This window comes from Saccostrea echinata, unplaced genomic scaffold (assembly GCF_033153115.1).
Source record: "Saccostrea echinata isolate AGI-Se365-2 ecotype Australia unplaced genomic scaffold, CSIRO_AGI_Sech_v1 ptg000008l, whole genome shotgun sequence".
Classification (NCBI taxonomy): domain Eukaryota; kingdom Metazoa; phylum Mollusca; class Bivalvia; order Ostreida; family Ostreidae; genus Saccostrea; species Saccostrea echinata.
Window position 1 is genome coordinate 8,348,256 of NW_026889757.1, and position 17,304 is coordinate 8,365,559.

General features: G+C 31.2%; 2 protein-coding genes across 2 annotated transcripts; one reads left to right on the forward strand and one right to left on the reverse strand.

Annotated features, from left to right (window-relative positions):
- Positions 1-1,269: 1,269 nt before the first annotated feature.
- LOC133181365 (uncharacterized) lies at positions 1,270-3,153 on the forward strand. Its single transcript, XM_061315882.1, has 3 exons — positions 1,270-1,424; positions 1,728-1,942; positions 2,874-3,153. Exons 1-3 carry the CDS (start codon positions 1,324-1,326, stop codon positions 2,963-2,965), a joined length of 408 nt encoding a protein of 135 aa, XP_061171866.1. The 5' UTR covers positions 1,270-1,323; the 3' UTR covers positions 2,966-3,153.
- A 3,675-nt stretch (positions 3,154-6,828) lies between these two features.
- LOC133181257 (uncharacterized) lies at positions 6,829-11,003 on the reverse strand. Its single transcript, XM_061315790.1, has 6 exons — positions 10,892-11,003; positions 10,682-10,789; positions 9,608-9,678; positions 9,055-9,127; positions 8,528-8,844; positions 6,829-6,981 (listed from the first exon to the last, which is right to left on the reverse strand). Exons 1-6 carry the CDS (start codon positions 11,001-11,003, stop codon positions 6,829-6,831), a joined length of 834 nt encoding a protein of 277 aa, XP_061171774.1.
- Between the last annotated feature and the right edge of the window lie 6,301 nt (positions 11,004-17,304).

A 17,304-nucleotide genomic window follows, 5' to 3' on the forward strand; every position in this document is an offset into this window, starting at 1 on the left:
TTGTTGAAAATATATTTTTTGTAAGAAAAACGTGTATTGTCTGTCTTCTACTAACGTAACAATCAAAAATCCAGTATAGCCTTTAGAAATCAAAATTTTGACTTTTTGTGACGTACATTCCTTTAAGGTTCATAAACCCTCTGCTCACTCATATAAAATGTTTCTTTAACTCATGATTTTCAAAAAGGAATGTATAAACTATAAAAATAAATTTGGTAAGTAAAATACAAACAGTTATAGCATAGATTGCGAGGCAAAATTGGACCAAAAAGACACTTCAACATGACAAATTTATAAAGGAATAATAGACATTCGTGTTATTAAGAGTTACATTGTATCTCTCTTATCAGAGTATCACTGAACCCTAATAAAGCAGTTATATGGATTTCATTTGAAACTATCAGTTACATGTATATCATTGATTTAATTTATCATGCCGATTTCAGAATGCTGTATTTTTTAAAGGTCAAAAAATGATTTAGGTGAGCGTTGTCGCCCATGTACCTCTTTTCTTATATATATATTTCATAGTTGTCAATTTGTTTTGTATATAAAAAAAATAAATCGTATTACCGAATATTAATGGAATTCACATAAAATTAACAAATCTAAACATTAAAGAGTACAGATATTAAATTACAAGAAAATCGAATTTTACATAACGTTTTACATGCCAGTACCTCATTCTCATATAAATTAATTATTGAATCGTTAAGTTAAGAATCAAAATAGCCACCAGTATCTAAAACATCAGATGCATAGTTAGTGACGAAGCTAAGAACTCCTTATATGGTATGGTCGTCGATTTTCGGTCATCTTCGGATAGTCAGTGTGTCACACACTCGAATCAAGAGGGTCACATAAAAATACATCATACCTCAATTGTTACAAGGATAGGAAATTGTCATTTATTGTTTTCCTTCCGATTTTACTTTGAGATATGAACATGAAATAAAACCTAATGGCAATGATAAATTCTTTAATATATAGCCAGAGGACGTTTGGGTATAGACTTCTATTATAATTAAACTACCTGTAAAATTATGAATTTTAAACAATATATTTTTTCTATATCTGATCAAAACAAAAAAAAATGCATTGAATGTTAAATAAAATACATATTCAGTGATTTAAAATACCTTTAAAATGCACCATAGAAAGGGATACCCTTTCGTGAGCCTCATAAGTGATGTTACTACTTTACATCACGTTAGGGTGCTAACGTAGAAGCCAAGTGCCTCTGAGGTGTATAAATATGGCACAGGGTATGTATATCTGACAAATAAGAAAACGTTTTACAGAAATTAAGCAGTGCTAAACAAGATGGCGTACAGACTACATATATTAACTGTTATAGTTCTCGTTGTATTTGGTGTGAATGCAAAGAGAAATGTTGCTGTTCTTAATTGTGACAATATACGTGTGTAAGTATTATTCAGATCTGTACTTGAATTTAAAAAAAAACATTATAGAACTTTTCTGAAATTTAAATTAGTTTTTGAGTTTTAATTGTGTAATAATTGTTGTTGTAACTCTTTCATATAATTAAAGAGCAATAAATTAAAATTAACGTTTGAATGAAATTAATACATATTTTTAAAAATAAATCTATGTACCTCTTAACATTCATATAATTTACAATCTCTATTCGCTTCTATCTACTTATATTTTGCCCTTTTTAAACTCGATCTCGATAAACGGTGAATAATTTCTTCTCATGTATGTAGTGGTGGAGACGTCGATGTTTCCAACAGTCAACCTGTGATTGTACCTGCCGACTGTAACAAGGGACAAATTCAGTGGCATTTGCCAAACAAGGACACGCACCTGCATGTGCAGTTCCTGAATCAGAATGCACCTCATTGCTTCACCAGTCGATATCCCGTGGCTTTTGCCAAGTATTCTGTGATTTTAAACAATGAAAGCAACACACCATATAGAGGTAAATTGGAATTTTTTTTTATGGACAGTCAATTTTTTTTAAAGCATGGAATGTTTTTTATGAACTATATCGTGTGATTTATAGCACTATTGAATATTTATATATACATCTCAACATCAAAAAACGGTATTGTTTGCCAATTTTTCATAATATATCTCTACATGAAACCGAAAAGTAAGAAAATTACTAATGGTTCTCACAAAAGTAACAATTGATTCAGATGTAGTTAAGGCATTGCTGTGGGATCATTACTTTGCTCCCCTTGTTCAAACACTTACCAGTTGGAGTTCAATAATACCACAAAACAGTCTGAAAACATAATATATAGGACTGCAGTGAACTTTTCTTTTGTTCTTTCCAAAATCTTTTAAATATAATTTATTTAGAATTATAGCAATGGTTTATGTAGTATATATGCTAAACAGTTTCACATTAAGATTTATTAGACTGTTTTCGGCCTTAATAGGTCTCAAATAATTTGAAGATTTTCACATAGAGCTGTATTTGGCATATTTCCTTTGCTTTATTCAAATATTGTTAGTAACTTACAGTTGTGATCTGTGACCATTTAGATGCCTTGTTTCTCTTTTGTATCAGGTCTACTCAAGAGAATATGAAATAAGGGTAAAAAAGGTCAACGAGCTTGAAACATGTTTTAGACTGTTCAACTAATCATCAATAACAAATAATTAACACAGTATTAATTATATGTATTAGTTATAAATTAATTGGAGACATCTTTTGGATAAAAGTGCGATTATGTTATTAGATTGATATGTACTCAGGGTACATATAATTGCTTCTGCTTCTGCAATACCTGCCCACCATTGACTGGTTATTCAACTGAAAGTCAATTTATGGAATATTTTTAATAAAACTTAAGTTCTTAAAATATATTTCAATTCTTATTGCTTTCTTTGTCTTTTTTCAGGAAACACGCCTTGTTTCTCAGCGTCAAATGTGGAAGTGGCAGTGGCAACAAATCGCAGACAATACGCCATATTTGTTGACTTTGAAACTTAAAAACTTTCACCTGTAGCAAAGTAACTGAAATATATCAGAAATCCACAATAATTTTACATTGATATTTCATGTGCATGTATTTTTCACATACATTTTCTTATTTTTTTTAATGTCATATAAGATTTGAAAATATTTCTCTTAATATGCAATAGCTGTGATATTTTGAAAATTAAACGATAAAACATTTAGGTGCTTGAATTATTTTCTTACTAGAATTAATGAGCAAAATGTGTAATGATTATGTTAAACATCATTTCAAGGTGTGTATGTGTTGTGAGGATGTGTGTGTTAAGATAAAAATAAGCGCAAAAATTGGAAAATCTCATCGGAAAATCAAAAGAACATGCAACAACACATTTCATACTAGAGGTACTGTGAACACTGAGTTCACAAAATGATACCCCCGCTCCATTTAAGTATAATGGCACGGATCATTTTTTCCTATAGGAAAGTCTGTCCGATCAAAACATAAAGTAGAAGGTGCACAATGGCACTGTGTAATAAAGATTCTGTGAAAGTATCATTAAATTTTATTCAGAGGTATAGGAGGAGTTGCGGATTAAAAAAAAATGGGTACCCTTGATATTAAAGAAAGAATGGCAGTGCCAATGTTTTGTTATGGGAAGCCTAAATATGTGTTTATTCAAAAAGTAAAATAGGAAGTGTACAATGGCACTGTGTGACAAAGATTCCTTAAAATTATTATTAATTTTTATTCAATGGTATAAGAGGAGTTGCAGATAAGAGATGGGTACCCCCGATTTTTAAAAAAGAATGGAAGTGTCTATGTTTTGCTATGTGAGACCCCAAAAATATACGCTAGATCAAAAAGTAAAATAGGACATGCGCGATGGCACTATGTAACAAAGATTCTGTGAGTCTCATTAAATTTTATTCAGTGGTATTAGATGAGTTGCGGATAAGTGATGGGTTCCCCAAAGCGTAACAGACGAATGGACGTACAGACGGACAGTCACACCCCCATCACTATACACCTTGAAAAGCGGGAGTATAATTAGCATTCAAAGAGAGATAATTCATATGGTTTATTTGTAAGAAGCATTAATCTGTAAATATCATAGTTTAAGGATAAATAACAGATAAATAACAGAAACAAACTTTTTTTTTCAGAAATCAGCAATATTCATCATAGATTTATATTTAAATTAGTTACCTGAATAATGTTTACTAGGTATAGTGGGATAATTTTATAAGATTTTGTAATAAGGGTAAAAAGTTGTACAAAATTTGGTATAGAATTAAATAGAAAAGCGACACAAAGTCTCATATCTAAGCACCAAAAAATAAATAAATAAATAAATAAATACGATTTCATTATTTTTAGGGATTTATTATTTATGTCATTTCAAATCAAAATCAGTCAAAAAACATTTATTAATCCATGCATCAAATTTTTCTTTGTGTTAAGTACCCTTAAGGCAAATACAGATTCATTACAGCCAGGAAAAGTTGTACAGTATACATACTAGTATACTATAAGAAAATAGAATATTTTCTGGAGATTGTTATACATTTGGAACATAACAACAACTGTCTTTTTCTCAGTTTTTACGAGTATAAAGAAGTTCTGGTGATTAAAGATAGATTGACATTATAATATTCGTGTGTGTCACGAAAAATCAGTGCAAAATTAAGCCCAAAAGTCAACGCAAAATGAAGCCTGCGGTGAATGTAGAACGCTGAAACTCATATTAAGCTTTCAGTTTCGAATTTTTTTTCTAACAAAAACATTGTCTTTTAATACTTTAGAGCAGCACATGAAATATGGAGATAACGAACAGTATTCAAGCTCAAAGTCAATTTAGACAATGCAAATCGGTAGCAGAGCAAACACGGACCTCCAGAAACATCAGAGGTGGGATCAGGTGCCATGGAGGAGTGAGCATCAATAATAAATTCCAGAGAGCATATTTATGATAAAACAAAATTAAATACACACCCATTTTCTTGTTTAATTCAAGCTTTTATCAAGCAAAAATTGGTAATTCTAGCTCACATTCATACTAAAACTTGAAGCCCACGAAAATCACTGCTAAAAATATCATCAAGTTTATGTAATAATAAATATGATCTTCGAACAGGAGGTTAACATTTTAAACATTACAACAACAGATTTGCTGCAACATAAAAAAGAATTTAGAGCATAAAGATTGCTGTCTTACAACGCTAATTAGGAGTTCTAATATCGGTCGCGATTTGCAATATGCATTTTCCAGGAGAAATCATAAAATTGTGAAAGTAGGGTAACATTAACATTATGACATTTCTAAATACAAAGAAAGTTCTTATAGATGAATTTCTTTGCACAAAATTTGTTGGTAAAGAATAAGTTTTCTGAAGGAGACTGATTAGAAACATTAGTGTTCACTACTGAACTCCCAAGGGAACAGTGTCTGTCTAAATACTAGACTAGAATATTTTCAAAATCAGATCAAAATTCAGATGGTCTTTGAAGTATTCCATACAGAAGCGTATTAGTGCCACTTGGACACTTTTTTTATTTTTCATTTTCCACACCTTAATCTGTAAATTTTACACTTTAATCTGTAAATTTTACACATTAACCTGTAAATTTTACACATTAACCTGTAAAATTTACACTTTAATGTGTAAAATTTACACTTTAATCTGTAAATTTTAGACATTTATCTGTTAAATTTACACTTTAATCTGTATAATTTACACTTTTATATGTTTACGTCATATAATCAGTTTCGCAACTTCATACATCTTAAGTAACACGCTTTTAAGCTAAAAAAAAACATGAATCCTGCATGATACAATTTAATTTTGATTTCTTATTTAACAATAAATGTGGAAAATAATTACTTATCAGATATTTTATGTATGGATATAATACAAATAATAAGTAATCTAGTATGACTGATACATGTATAAGTGAGACTTTCATAGAATATTACATTCTACATCTATTACGGGCACCAATTGAATTACTTACTGAGTTGAACATTTTTAACTAACCAATTAATATATTAATTATTAAAGTATATACATGTAAAAAATTAAAGTATATGAGTTTATATTAATTTTGGAACAGCATAGAAATTAATATCCTTTGATTCAATGATGTTTCTTTATTGTTACGTTCTAAAATCACCGTAATTTTAACTGTTATATTTTACATTATGACCATAGACCCATAAACTTGCAATAGCAGTCTGAACTGCAAATGAGAAGACAAAAATATTTGATATATATATATTTGAATATTCATCGCTGTTTACTATAGTACTAAAGAAATATACCGGATTGAAAGCAGATTCCCGATATTTTGCTGGGGAGAATTTCGAAGCCAATGAGCAAATCGCTTATCCTTACTCCTCATATATACATGTATAAACTGTTATGCAAACACTTGTGCATATCTCAGATTTAAACTCTCTTTCAAATGTCATAGGTATAACATCATGAAACGACCGCGTTCGATTATTAAAAATTACAGTACAAGTTTTTCAGATATAACTGTAAAATTTACAGATTATTGTGTAAAATTTACGGATTAAAGTGTAAATTTTACAGATTAATGTGTCAATTTTACACTTTAATGTGTAGATTTTACATTTCAAAGTGTAAATTTTACACATTAAAGTGCTTTAAAGTGTAAATTTTACAGAATAATGTGTCAATTTTACACTTTAATGTGTGTAAAATTTTACAGATAAAGTGTAAATTTACAGATTAAAGTGTAGAAATTAAAGAATAAAAAGTGTCAAAATGGCACTATTACGCTTCTGTTCTTATGGCTTGAATCATACATTAGAAAAATCGGGGAAAATACATTTTAATTCTATGAAATGTCACAAAACCATCTAAACCACTTTTCAGTGAATAGGTAATTCTTGACCATGGCAAGTTCCAGGCTCTACTTTCATGCGAAAATGAAAAATGGTACTTCCTATTTTCCAGCTTTCACTACCGGGATGACTTTTAACATTGCAGCCATTTTTATTGTTGCATTTTGCTCTTATCCCAATCTGAAAAAAAATCACTTAAGCTGAATAAAAGGTAATTAGAGAACTTGAGCATACTCACATCCGATTTACTAATGTTCGAAAATTTGGGTCATTTCAGGCATTCTTAAAGCTATCCAATTAAAATTTTCTACATAAGGATGCTCGCTTATTAGTTTCAATTTTTAAATTTAGCTGATTTCGATACAAAATTTTGATATTTTTGCTGAAATATTCTTAGGAAAAATAATATCAAACGGAGAAATTGACTATCTTTAATATGTATCAAAAGATATTTTACACATATATTTTGATGGATTTCAAACTTTCAATCTTCGACCTGAAAACGTAAACGGATCTTAAGATTCAAGTTAACTGGAGGCAAGAGAGTGACTTAGAACTATTCTGTTACAGACACTTGATGTTACAAATCTTCTTTTACAAAATTATCCCAATCACAAAATGTGCACCTTGTGATTTATAAGGTATAAGGTCAATTATTTTCATTAAAAAATATGAAACGTCAAGTGCCTGCGTATTCTCTCACATCTTTATATTTCTTCTTAGCACCAGCTGATTCTCTATTACAGGTCAATCATGTTTTGGATAATCTTGATTTTCAGAAATTGAAAAGCAGGTAAATATATGTTCAGACTTTACTTGTGAATTGATAATGATCCGTAATTTCAAAGTTCATAAATTTTGAATATGTTATCAAATAAATGAATATTATAATAGAAAACCTTAATTTGTTGATCATATGTGACACACAACAACAAATAGGTGAAACTTGCTTCCAAGAAGGAAATATGTAAATATCTACTTATTACCACATCTATTTAAGTTGACTATGTTCCACACGCTCGAGCTCCTCACGCTATATTCTAGTCCTCGTGTGTAACTTGTGTTGACGAGGACACATCTACATTTAAATCTACTTTATTTCCTTTTCCCGATAAAATTTAAGTTTTCAATTTTGAATTATTAGAATGGTCATAACTTACGCGAGGAAGGAAAGATGCATCTGTGCTAATTATTTTTTATTGACATGAGAGGCTGGACAAAACAGTTGATTTTATTTTAAAAAATTGCGTCTCTCCTTGACCAAGTAAAACAATTATGAATACTCAGAAAAAATTATATGACACAGTAATCCACAAAGGTTCAATATGATAAACAATGTTTTCTATAAAACATCTGAGAGCACAATTTACAAAGAGTAGAACGATGAAACAACATATTTCCATATTTTTTTAACCAATATTCTTTCTTCTATTAAAGTCCATCTAATTTTGTGGAATGATAAATATATTAACTCTTCAGATATGAAAATTATTTTCTTTTGAAGTTATCATTAATTTGGATGCATTCATACTTAGGGATTAATATGAATTTAAGATTTGCTTTTTCGTCAGAATCGAAATCGGTTGGTGGAATTTTCTGGAAGAAATTGCAATAACAAGAATATGTACATGTACTTCAATCTAATTATAATCATCTAGTTACCATTCTTCGTACAATCCTTCTACAAAAACAAGTGAATAAAATCTTCAAATTGACGCCTTCTCACCTGAACAAAATGTTCTGTTTCCGTAGGTTTGACATCTACACACAGAGTTTTCTCTTTGTTACTGTGTTCTGTTGTGTAGTAAGCATACACGGTCTGCGATGTCCAGCTGCACGGCCTGTTGGTCTCTTGGACACCAGCGCAATCTGATGCAGTCTGGTTAGAAAAGCAATGGGGGAAATGTACCGCATTTCCACAGGTCCTTGTTTTGATTTCTATAGAGTCATACTCATTTGGAGAGTTGAAGACCAGTTGAGGGTTGTCGTGGTTGCTTTCATGAACCGCCATAGTGTACGCTAAGGTGAACCGGTAGCTATGTACTTGAAAATTAATGAAATGTACAGTGCGTGATAAAATGAATGTTAAACATGTATTATATTATATAATACGAAAAGACAATGATTAAGTTCACAACTTGGAACACCAACTTTTCCTCTGTTAGTACTTTTTTGTTCTTTATGGTTATTTATCCGTTACTTTGTTAAATCGGTTTATAATTCATTAGAAAAGTATGCACTAATCAAATTTACCCAATCCAATTTCCTCTGACTCAACAGTAATGATTTCCCCTGGTTCTGAGTTAAGTTTGCTCCAAATCTCGTTCTGAATGTGTAAATATATATATATATATATATATTTCCTCAAATATTTTAATAAATGTAAGCTTTTATCACTGATATATATATATATATATATATATATATATATATATATATTTCCTCAAATATTTTAATAAATGTAAGCTTTTATCACTGATATATATATATATATATATATATATATATATATATATATATATATATATATATATATATATATATATATATATATATATATATATATATATATATCAGTGATAAAAGCTTACATTTATTAAAATATTTGAGGAAATATAAAAAGAAAAGTATATAAGTATATGTACAATATACATGTACGGCATTTACAAAAAAGAAAATTTGACTGATATAATGAATAAATAAATTCTCACAATAGAAAACTTAAGAGATTATATTTCAAATAATTTTACGAAATCTTTTATTTTTTCACTACCTTGTAAATATGAAAAGGTAACACTTGACTTACACCCTCTGTAAAATGGTTCCCGATGATATTTTTGAAAAAGCACTTTGTGTCAGAAGGAGACTGACATTCATCTGCAAGAAAAAAAAAACAACAAAACAAATGCATTGAAACAAACAAATAAACATACAAAAAAAAAAAAAAAAAAAAAAAAAAAAAAAAAACGAAACAAAACAAACAGACAAAGAAACAAAAAACAAAACAGAAACAGAAAAAAATGAAAAAAGGAGGAATGGTTTTATGGCGATACATATAATAAAAGTTTCTTGCAAATCATCAGAACAGTGTCACAGAAATTAAATTAAGATTAAACGGCATACATTTATATATTTGATGATTTTTTTTTTCTTTGCAAAACCAATCTAATATACTGTTTGTTATCATCCAATAGTAAACACTTTCAACATCGACCTTGCTTATAATAAAAACATGCCAATATTGAAGTCGAATATGTATTTTTTTCGAAAAGAATGGCATAGAGATAAAATATCGTTTGGATGTTAATAAGTCTCATAAATATATTTGTCAAAACGGCAAAATTTATCTCAGCTGTCCTTGGATTTTGAATAACTGTTAATACTGAATTTTTGTGCAAAGCGTTGATTTTTACAGTCGATGGCTTACTTTAGCATTTAAACCTGCAAAAAGTGCGGAGGAATGGAATTGATAATAGATAAGAAATCCTTAATAGTGGTTATAGGTATGGTGTTAGGGGCGCTTATATTATTTACCTGTATATAATAATCTGAGGCGGAATAAAATAACATAAATACTTTACATATATTCCTGAGGGGTAGTATTTCCTTTCAATTTCATTTTCTGAAGGAAACAGATAAGGAAGAAAACATGGCAGGAGTTGGTCAAAGTGGGAAGGGAGGGATTAAGGATAGGGTGGTTGCCGTTTCCTTCCTTGACAACGTAATATTTGATTTAATATGGCCCATTTTTATCATTAACTTTTAAGCTAAATATTTATATCGTAAAAGAGCTACCGTATATTGCCCTAGCGTAAAAGTAAGTCATTGACTGTAAAAGTAGGCTCTTCTTGCAATAGTCCACTAATATTAAGGCACTTACAAACATACTGGCACTGCCTTCCCCAGTATGGAGTATCGCATTCGCAGTGTACAGTCCAATTCGAGTCTCCACCAATACACAGTCCTCTTTTATTGCAATAGTGTGGCTCTTTGGAACAAGTGTCTTAAATAGAATAGGATATTGTCATGAAATATGTTGAGAGAGAGAGAGAGAGAGAGAGAGAGAGAGAGAGAAATATTTTCTACAAACCAAAACAAGTTTGTCTTTTCTTCAAATTTAATTCCTCTGGATGTGGAAGAACTCCAAATATGGATTCCTGTGTAAAATGTATCAAAGCAAAAAGGATCAAAAGAGACCACATCTTTCTGCTCACAACATACGGTGTTCACAATTAAATACTGACATGAATTATAACATATATTGATTGTTGTTAATGCATTTCAAGGGGAAATACATGTACAAAAAATATTCTATGAACCATCCACTACTTAACAGTTTATTTTATTACATATCTAAATACCATATCATTTATCTTTTTTTCTATTTACGGTAAATATGTTATTAAAAAAGATATGGATTATGGACCTAAATAAAGATTTGGACATACTTCCTATGAAATTTATCAGTAATCAAATTTTTAGAAACCAATGATTATTTTAAAACGTAAGAAAATTCATAAGTAGTTAACAATAAATAGGTTGTACTTCGTTAATGCATAATATTGACTATGCTTGATATTAAGTGAATGTAAAAGCATTTTCGCCAGGTGTATTATCAGCAATGTATGAAACCTTAAAAGATTTGCTATCTGTGATGATAAATATATATATTTTTTGATTTATGATATAGTAATTATGGGAACACTTCTTGGCTCCAAAATTAGGAGTATGAAAATAGGAATTTCTGTACAATATGGTATTAAAAATTGCCGCAGAGCGAGCCATTGGTAAATCATAACACATCACCACAGCATATAATACAAATCTTTATTTTTTTTATCTATAATATACATCTCCTCTCTACCGGAAATCATAGTTCTGCATCTGGACATGATTAAAAAAAAGTCCACCAGTGCAATGATTCACATTACTCCCTCTTTTTTTAAATGTCTTTTTTTCTTTTTTTCCACAAATGTGTGCTTGAGGTCAAGACCTAGTAAATGAGTTTAGACTGTCTTTTTGGTGCTAGATCCATTATGACGTCATAATTGATTTAAACTTAATTTTTCCCGTACTTTACGGCTATTATAGAATTATGTAGAAAATGAAACATTTTCATGGAATTCAATTTGAAATCATGTCAAAATTAACCCCGATACCTATATTCAAATTAATATTATTTTAAAGAAGAGGTCAGTAAGATAAGAAAAACTGTTTTCTGAGAGACTGTAGGCAATATTGATACATTTTCTTTTTCTGAGAAGGAAAAAAGTCCCATATTTATACCTGACTTCCTTCATTTTTCATTGAAAATAACAGTTTAAAGTATCTTTTTTCGTTGAGTTTACCTAAAATTTATGCCCAATACACCTAATTTCCTCAAGTTATATTGTAAAGGATCATTGAAAGAACTTGTTTCTCAAATTTGAGAAATCTGAAGGCACCTTTCATTTACTAGATCTTGACCTTAAGTCACAAATATGAAGGTTAAGACAGTGCATCCTCAAACGGGCGCTCATGGCTAATGGTTGAGACTTGTAAATGCTGTTTCACACCATATCTTGTGAAATTTATTTACTAGTATATAATTTCGTAACTGTGCAGTGTTTTCATTTTATCTTAGTATCAAATTTCTTCAATTTGATTTGACTGTTTTCACCAAGGGAGATGATTGAGTACTGACACACTATTTTTATATCATAATAAAGTTTTACATAAAAGGGATAAAAATAACGCCGCTTTACCAATTTCATAAATCCTTTAATGAAATATGGAGATAACAAACAGTATTCAAGTTCAAAAGTCCATTGAAACAATACAAACCGGGAGCAGAGCAAACGCGGACCTAAAAAAAACATCAGAGGTGGGGTCAGGTGCCGTGGAGGAGTGAGCATCCCCTGCCGAATGGTCACAACCGCCGTATGCTCCTTGTCATGATCGGGAAATAACGGAAAAATCCGTCGACAACTCAGTGTGTAAATAATAGCCCAGCAATTAGTATAAAACACGTCAGTCAGCATATGACTAGATGGTAGATTGTTTTTGCTGACAAGGTCATTGCACCGACCATAGAACTTACGAAATGATGACTTTAAACGAGAATGTTGATATTCTTGTTTCATCAACTTGTATGTCAATAACTTACCTCGTTTTAGAAATTGTTCATACGCAGAGCATGCTCTTACGTATCGAATCAACTGAGAGATATACCGGTACACCCCATATGAAGGTGATAAGGATATATATTGCTGCATAAGTAAGGGAAGTTGATGATTGAAAAGTTAAAGGCATCACGTTTAGCAATATCTAAAATTTTACATCACAGACCCCCACTTTTGATTTTCTTTTATGAATATATAAGATAATTTTAACCATTCCGTTTAAATTCAGTAAAATAGTATTACTTTCAAATGATTTTATTGCTTGTTAAATTTTTAATGCCAGAAAAATGACATTTTTGAGTGCAGAAAGGTCAAATAATTGACTATGCGAAGTAATTTGAAACTTTTTTGTAGTCACAAATTTTAATGTGACTATTCAAGATGAAAGAAGACTGTGTTTGCTCCCGTTATTTATTTGGACAAAAAATATTACGAGGAAAAACTTTGAAAAATTTATTTTTGTGTTTGACATAAAAAGGTGCGTAGAACTCATATTAAATGTTCCGTGGCCACCATTTTTTTGATCAGATTTTTAATTAAGCTATGTGTGTAGATTCTAAAAATACACTTGATAAAAAATTCTCATTACTTTTGATAACAGGATCCAACCTCCTTAAGAAGTATGGAAGCAACAGTCGATGTATATTTGTAGGAAATACAGGGTAGTCTTCAATTTGAAATATGGTGGAATATAAGACTGGACCCTTTTGTGATTAAGGTCAAGATCTAGTAAATGAAAGGTGCCTACAGATTTCTCAAATCTGAGAAATCAATTCCTTTAATGATGCTTTATAACTTTAGTTTGGTCAAATAAGGTGTTTCTGGGCATAATTTGTAGATAAACAAGACGAAAAATCATATTTTAAACTGTCATTTTCGATGAAAAATTAAGAAAACCAGTCATGAATACGGGAGTTTTTTCCATATCAGACAAAGGAAATGTTTCTGGGCATAATTTGTAGATAAACAAGACGAAAAATCATATTTTAAACTGTCATGTTCGATGAAAAATTAAGAAAACCAGTCATGAATAGGGGAGTTTTTTCCATATCAGACAAAGGAAATGTATCCAGATTGCCTACAGTCTCTCAGGAAACGGCAATTTGTATGTTCTTGGCTTTTTCTTTAAAATAATATTAAATTGAATATAGGTATCGGGGTTACTTTTCACATGGTTTCAAATTGAATTCCATGAAAATACTTTATTTTCTACATAAATCTATTAGAGCCGTAAAGTACGGGAAAAAGAAAGTTGAAATTGATTATGACGTCATAATGGATCTAGCACCAAAACGTTAGTCAAGTCATTTACTAGATCTTGACCTTAAGAATATTACTTATATTAACCGCGTCTCAATTTCTTTGTTGGCATATTGAAGTTTGAGGAAAAAACGGGTAGTTTCAGCTGTATTTACTTCGATAAAACGTGGCGATTTAAAAAGCCTATGATTTGCAATATCCATAACCACAGAGCCTGTATTCTGGTGTCGAGGAATCCAAATATGGACTTTCCTCGACTTTAACAAATAGACTATTCAAAACCTTCAAGGGGACAGAGTAAAGTTTGGTGATGAATGTGATGAAGGCCTAATTATTTATTTACGTAAGATGGACCTAAGTTAGACCTATACTCGGCACTCAGGGCCATTGAGCAGTGAGGGTTCTTTATCGTGCCAACGCCTACTGTGACAGGGGACCACGGTTTTTAAGGTATCCGAAAAACTTGTGACTTTCACTTCTAGTGACGGGCGCTTGGCGAAGGAACAGTCACTACCAATTTTTACATCTTAGGCGAACGAGAATCGAGCTAGGGCCTCCCGATCACGAAGCAAGAGCCCTATAGCTACCATTAGGCTACCGTGACCGGCCAACGTCTTTACTGAGTAAAACATCCAAATGGAAACAAAACTCACAGACTCATTAGTTTTTCTGTATTTTATATTGATATATCGGTATCTCGAACACTGATTTCTCAAATACCATGGGCATGTCGAAGTGATTTTGAAGTCCCAACCCTTTATTCTTTAAGTATTTTACCCTGGGTATCTAGAATCCTTGGTTATCTCGAAGATTTTTCTCGGTCCCATTGAGTTCGAGATAACGACGTCTGACGGTATATATTTTTATCACATGTTTTCTCTTTTATACAGTGGATATAGCTCGTAGAATATAGTTTTCATATCCACGGTTGTATCAGCACAATTGTTTTTGCATGAATTTGATAATTCAAGAGAATTTGTGACTGCGTCACAAGTGATGGTAAGCCTAGCGTGAACAAGAGTAAATTGGAATCTAGACAGTAAATAAAGTAAAAAAGTATATAAAGGTGCTTTAAAGATTCATCAAGATAAATTGACGTTAAAAGGAGATTGATAATTTTGAAGAGTTTGACAATGTGAATTTGGACGAAACACGATATTGACGATAGTCAAGATGTTTGGGCGCTTTAATTTCGAATTAAAGTATGCTGTATTCAATCAACTAAATAATAATTTCTTGCAGGACAATTGTCCTAGAGGGTCGGTATGGGGAGTTGAGGACTGCCATTGTTTTAAGAATAGTGTTTTGCTGTAGATATATCATTCAAACGCCGTAGCGTCACCCGTATGGCGCAGTGGTTAAAGCGTTTGCTCGAAAGTCGGATATTTAGATGATCCTTAAGTTGCAGGTACGAATCCCACTGGAAATTCGCCTAGCCGTCTATGAGATTGATCAAACCGATGTATTTTTGTAGACAGCCAGTAACACACCTAATAAGTAAATTAAGATTTTCATCTATATTAGAGGAAACAGCAGCTCTCTACTGATAGATTTATCTGCATGACGATTCATTCTGTACTAGGCACTGTGTTTCCGTATGGTAGCAACGGTCTCATAAATATTGTATGAAATTTTTCAAGCCAAGAATGTGCCAGTGTAAATGTGATGGGAATTTTAACAATACACCTACATGAAGTGGTAATCATAGACACCGGTCATGCAAGAGACCAAATATACATGTCTCTAGATTCACTTATACCTTATGTCTATAAACAGTTAGGTCTTCATCACAATTTCACTAAATTTTACTCGATTCCCTTGAAATTATTTGAATGGACTATTTGAAGAAGCTAAAGCAAGTCCATACTTGGAATCTTCAATTGCAGAATAGAAGCTAGTGTTTGTGATTATGAATATTGCCCAGCGCAGATTCTTTAATCCATCACATGTGTCTGAAGATAATAATTCTGATTTAATCCATCGGTTCCTTAAATTCAAATCCCTCCCCCCCCCAAAAAAAAATGCTGAAGGCCTCTGAGTGACCTCTAAAATTTATGCGCCAGCTGGCTCCTAATCCAAAAATTAGTCGCCAATGCAATTTTTAGTCTGCAGGCAAATTTTCTAAGGAGCCAATTTTAAAGTTGATATTAGTCTATATAGGGACGCATGGGAGTAGTCACGGGATGGGACGTCTAGTGCCCCTTCCAATTTTGAAAAAGGGGGGACAGGAGTATCTTTGTGCCCCCAATCACACCTCCTGATCAAAAACGAAATATAGGTGATACAGTAACTGGAAATGTTCAAGGTAGAATTGTAAAAATCCATTCTTGCTTTTCAAACATTCTATATTATAATTATATAATAATTTGTATAATATATATAATATAAGGTTAACTTTACTTTCCACGAGCAATAAATGCATTCACAAACAAGAAAACGTAAATAAAAAATCAATATCAAATTCGAGGGTTGTCCGGTAAAGTCGTGGACAAGTTGTTTAGAGTGAGAAATGATTATCACTGATTTTAAAAATTTTCACTACTCTTTAGTTTTAGAACATTTTTCATCAATAAACATAGCAAATTTCAAATAGATATAAGCTCAAATAAACAAAATTTGCGATTTTATGTTATGCATGGTATCGCCTTTTTGCGCACGGATGATAAAGAGTCTAAAGCAACGTCACGTTTCCTTTTTGCTGAAAAAAGTTGAATAAGCCCCACTTTAATTCGGGAATTTCATTGATGCACATAATTCGAGTTTCCTTTTATTCATCCATAAACATTCGAGGAACTAATCTCGCGCGCACGTTAGTCCTTCTGAAGACTACCAAACTGCCAATAATTAAGCAAATGTCTTGAAATTTTCCAAATGACAACATAATAGATGGTGGATTAAAAATATGATAAGCTTTACCCCAATCCTATCTATTCAATACTTTTATTTCGAAATAAAACTATATTATTATATTATATATTATATACTAATAATATATTCTCTAATGAAACCCTGATTTTTTTTTATCGTGCCCGTACAACCGTGCCCTTTGCACATTCAAGTATAATAAAATCTTTATTTTTTG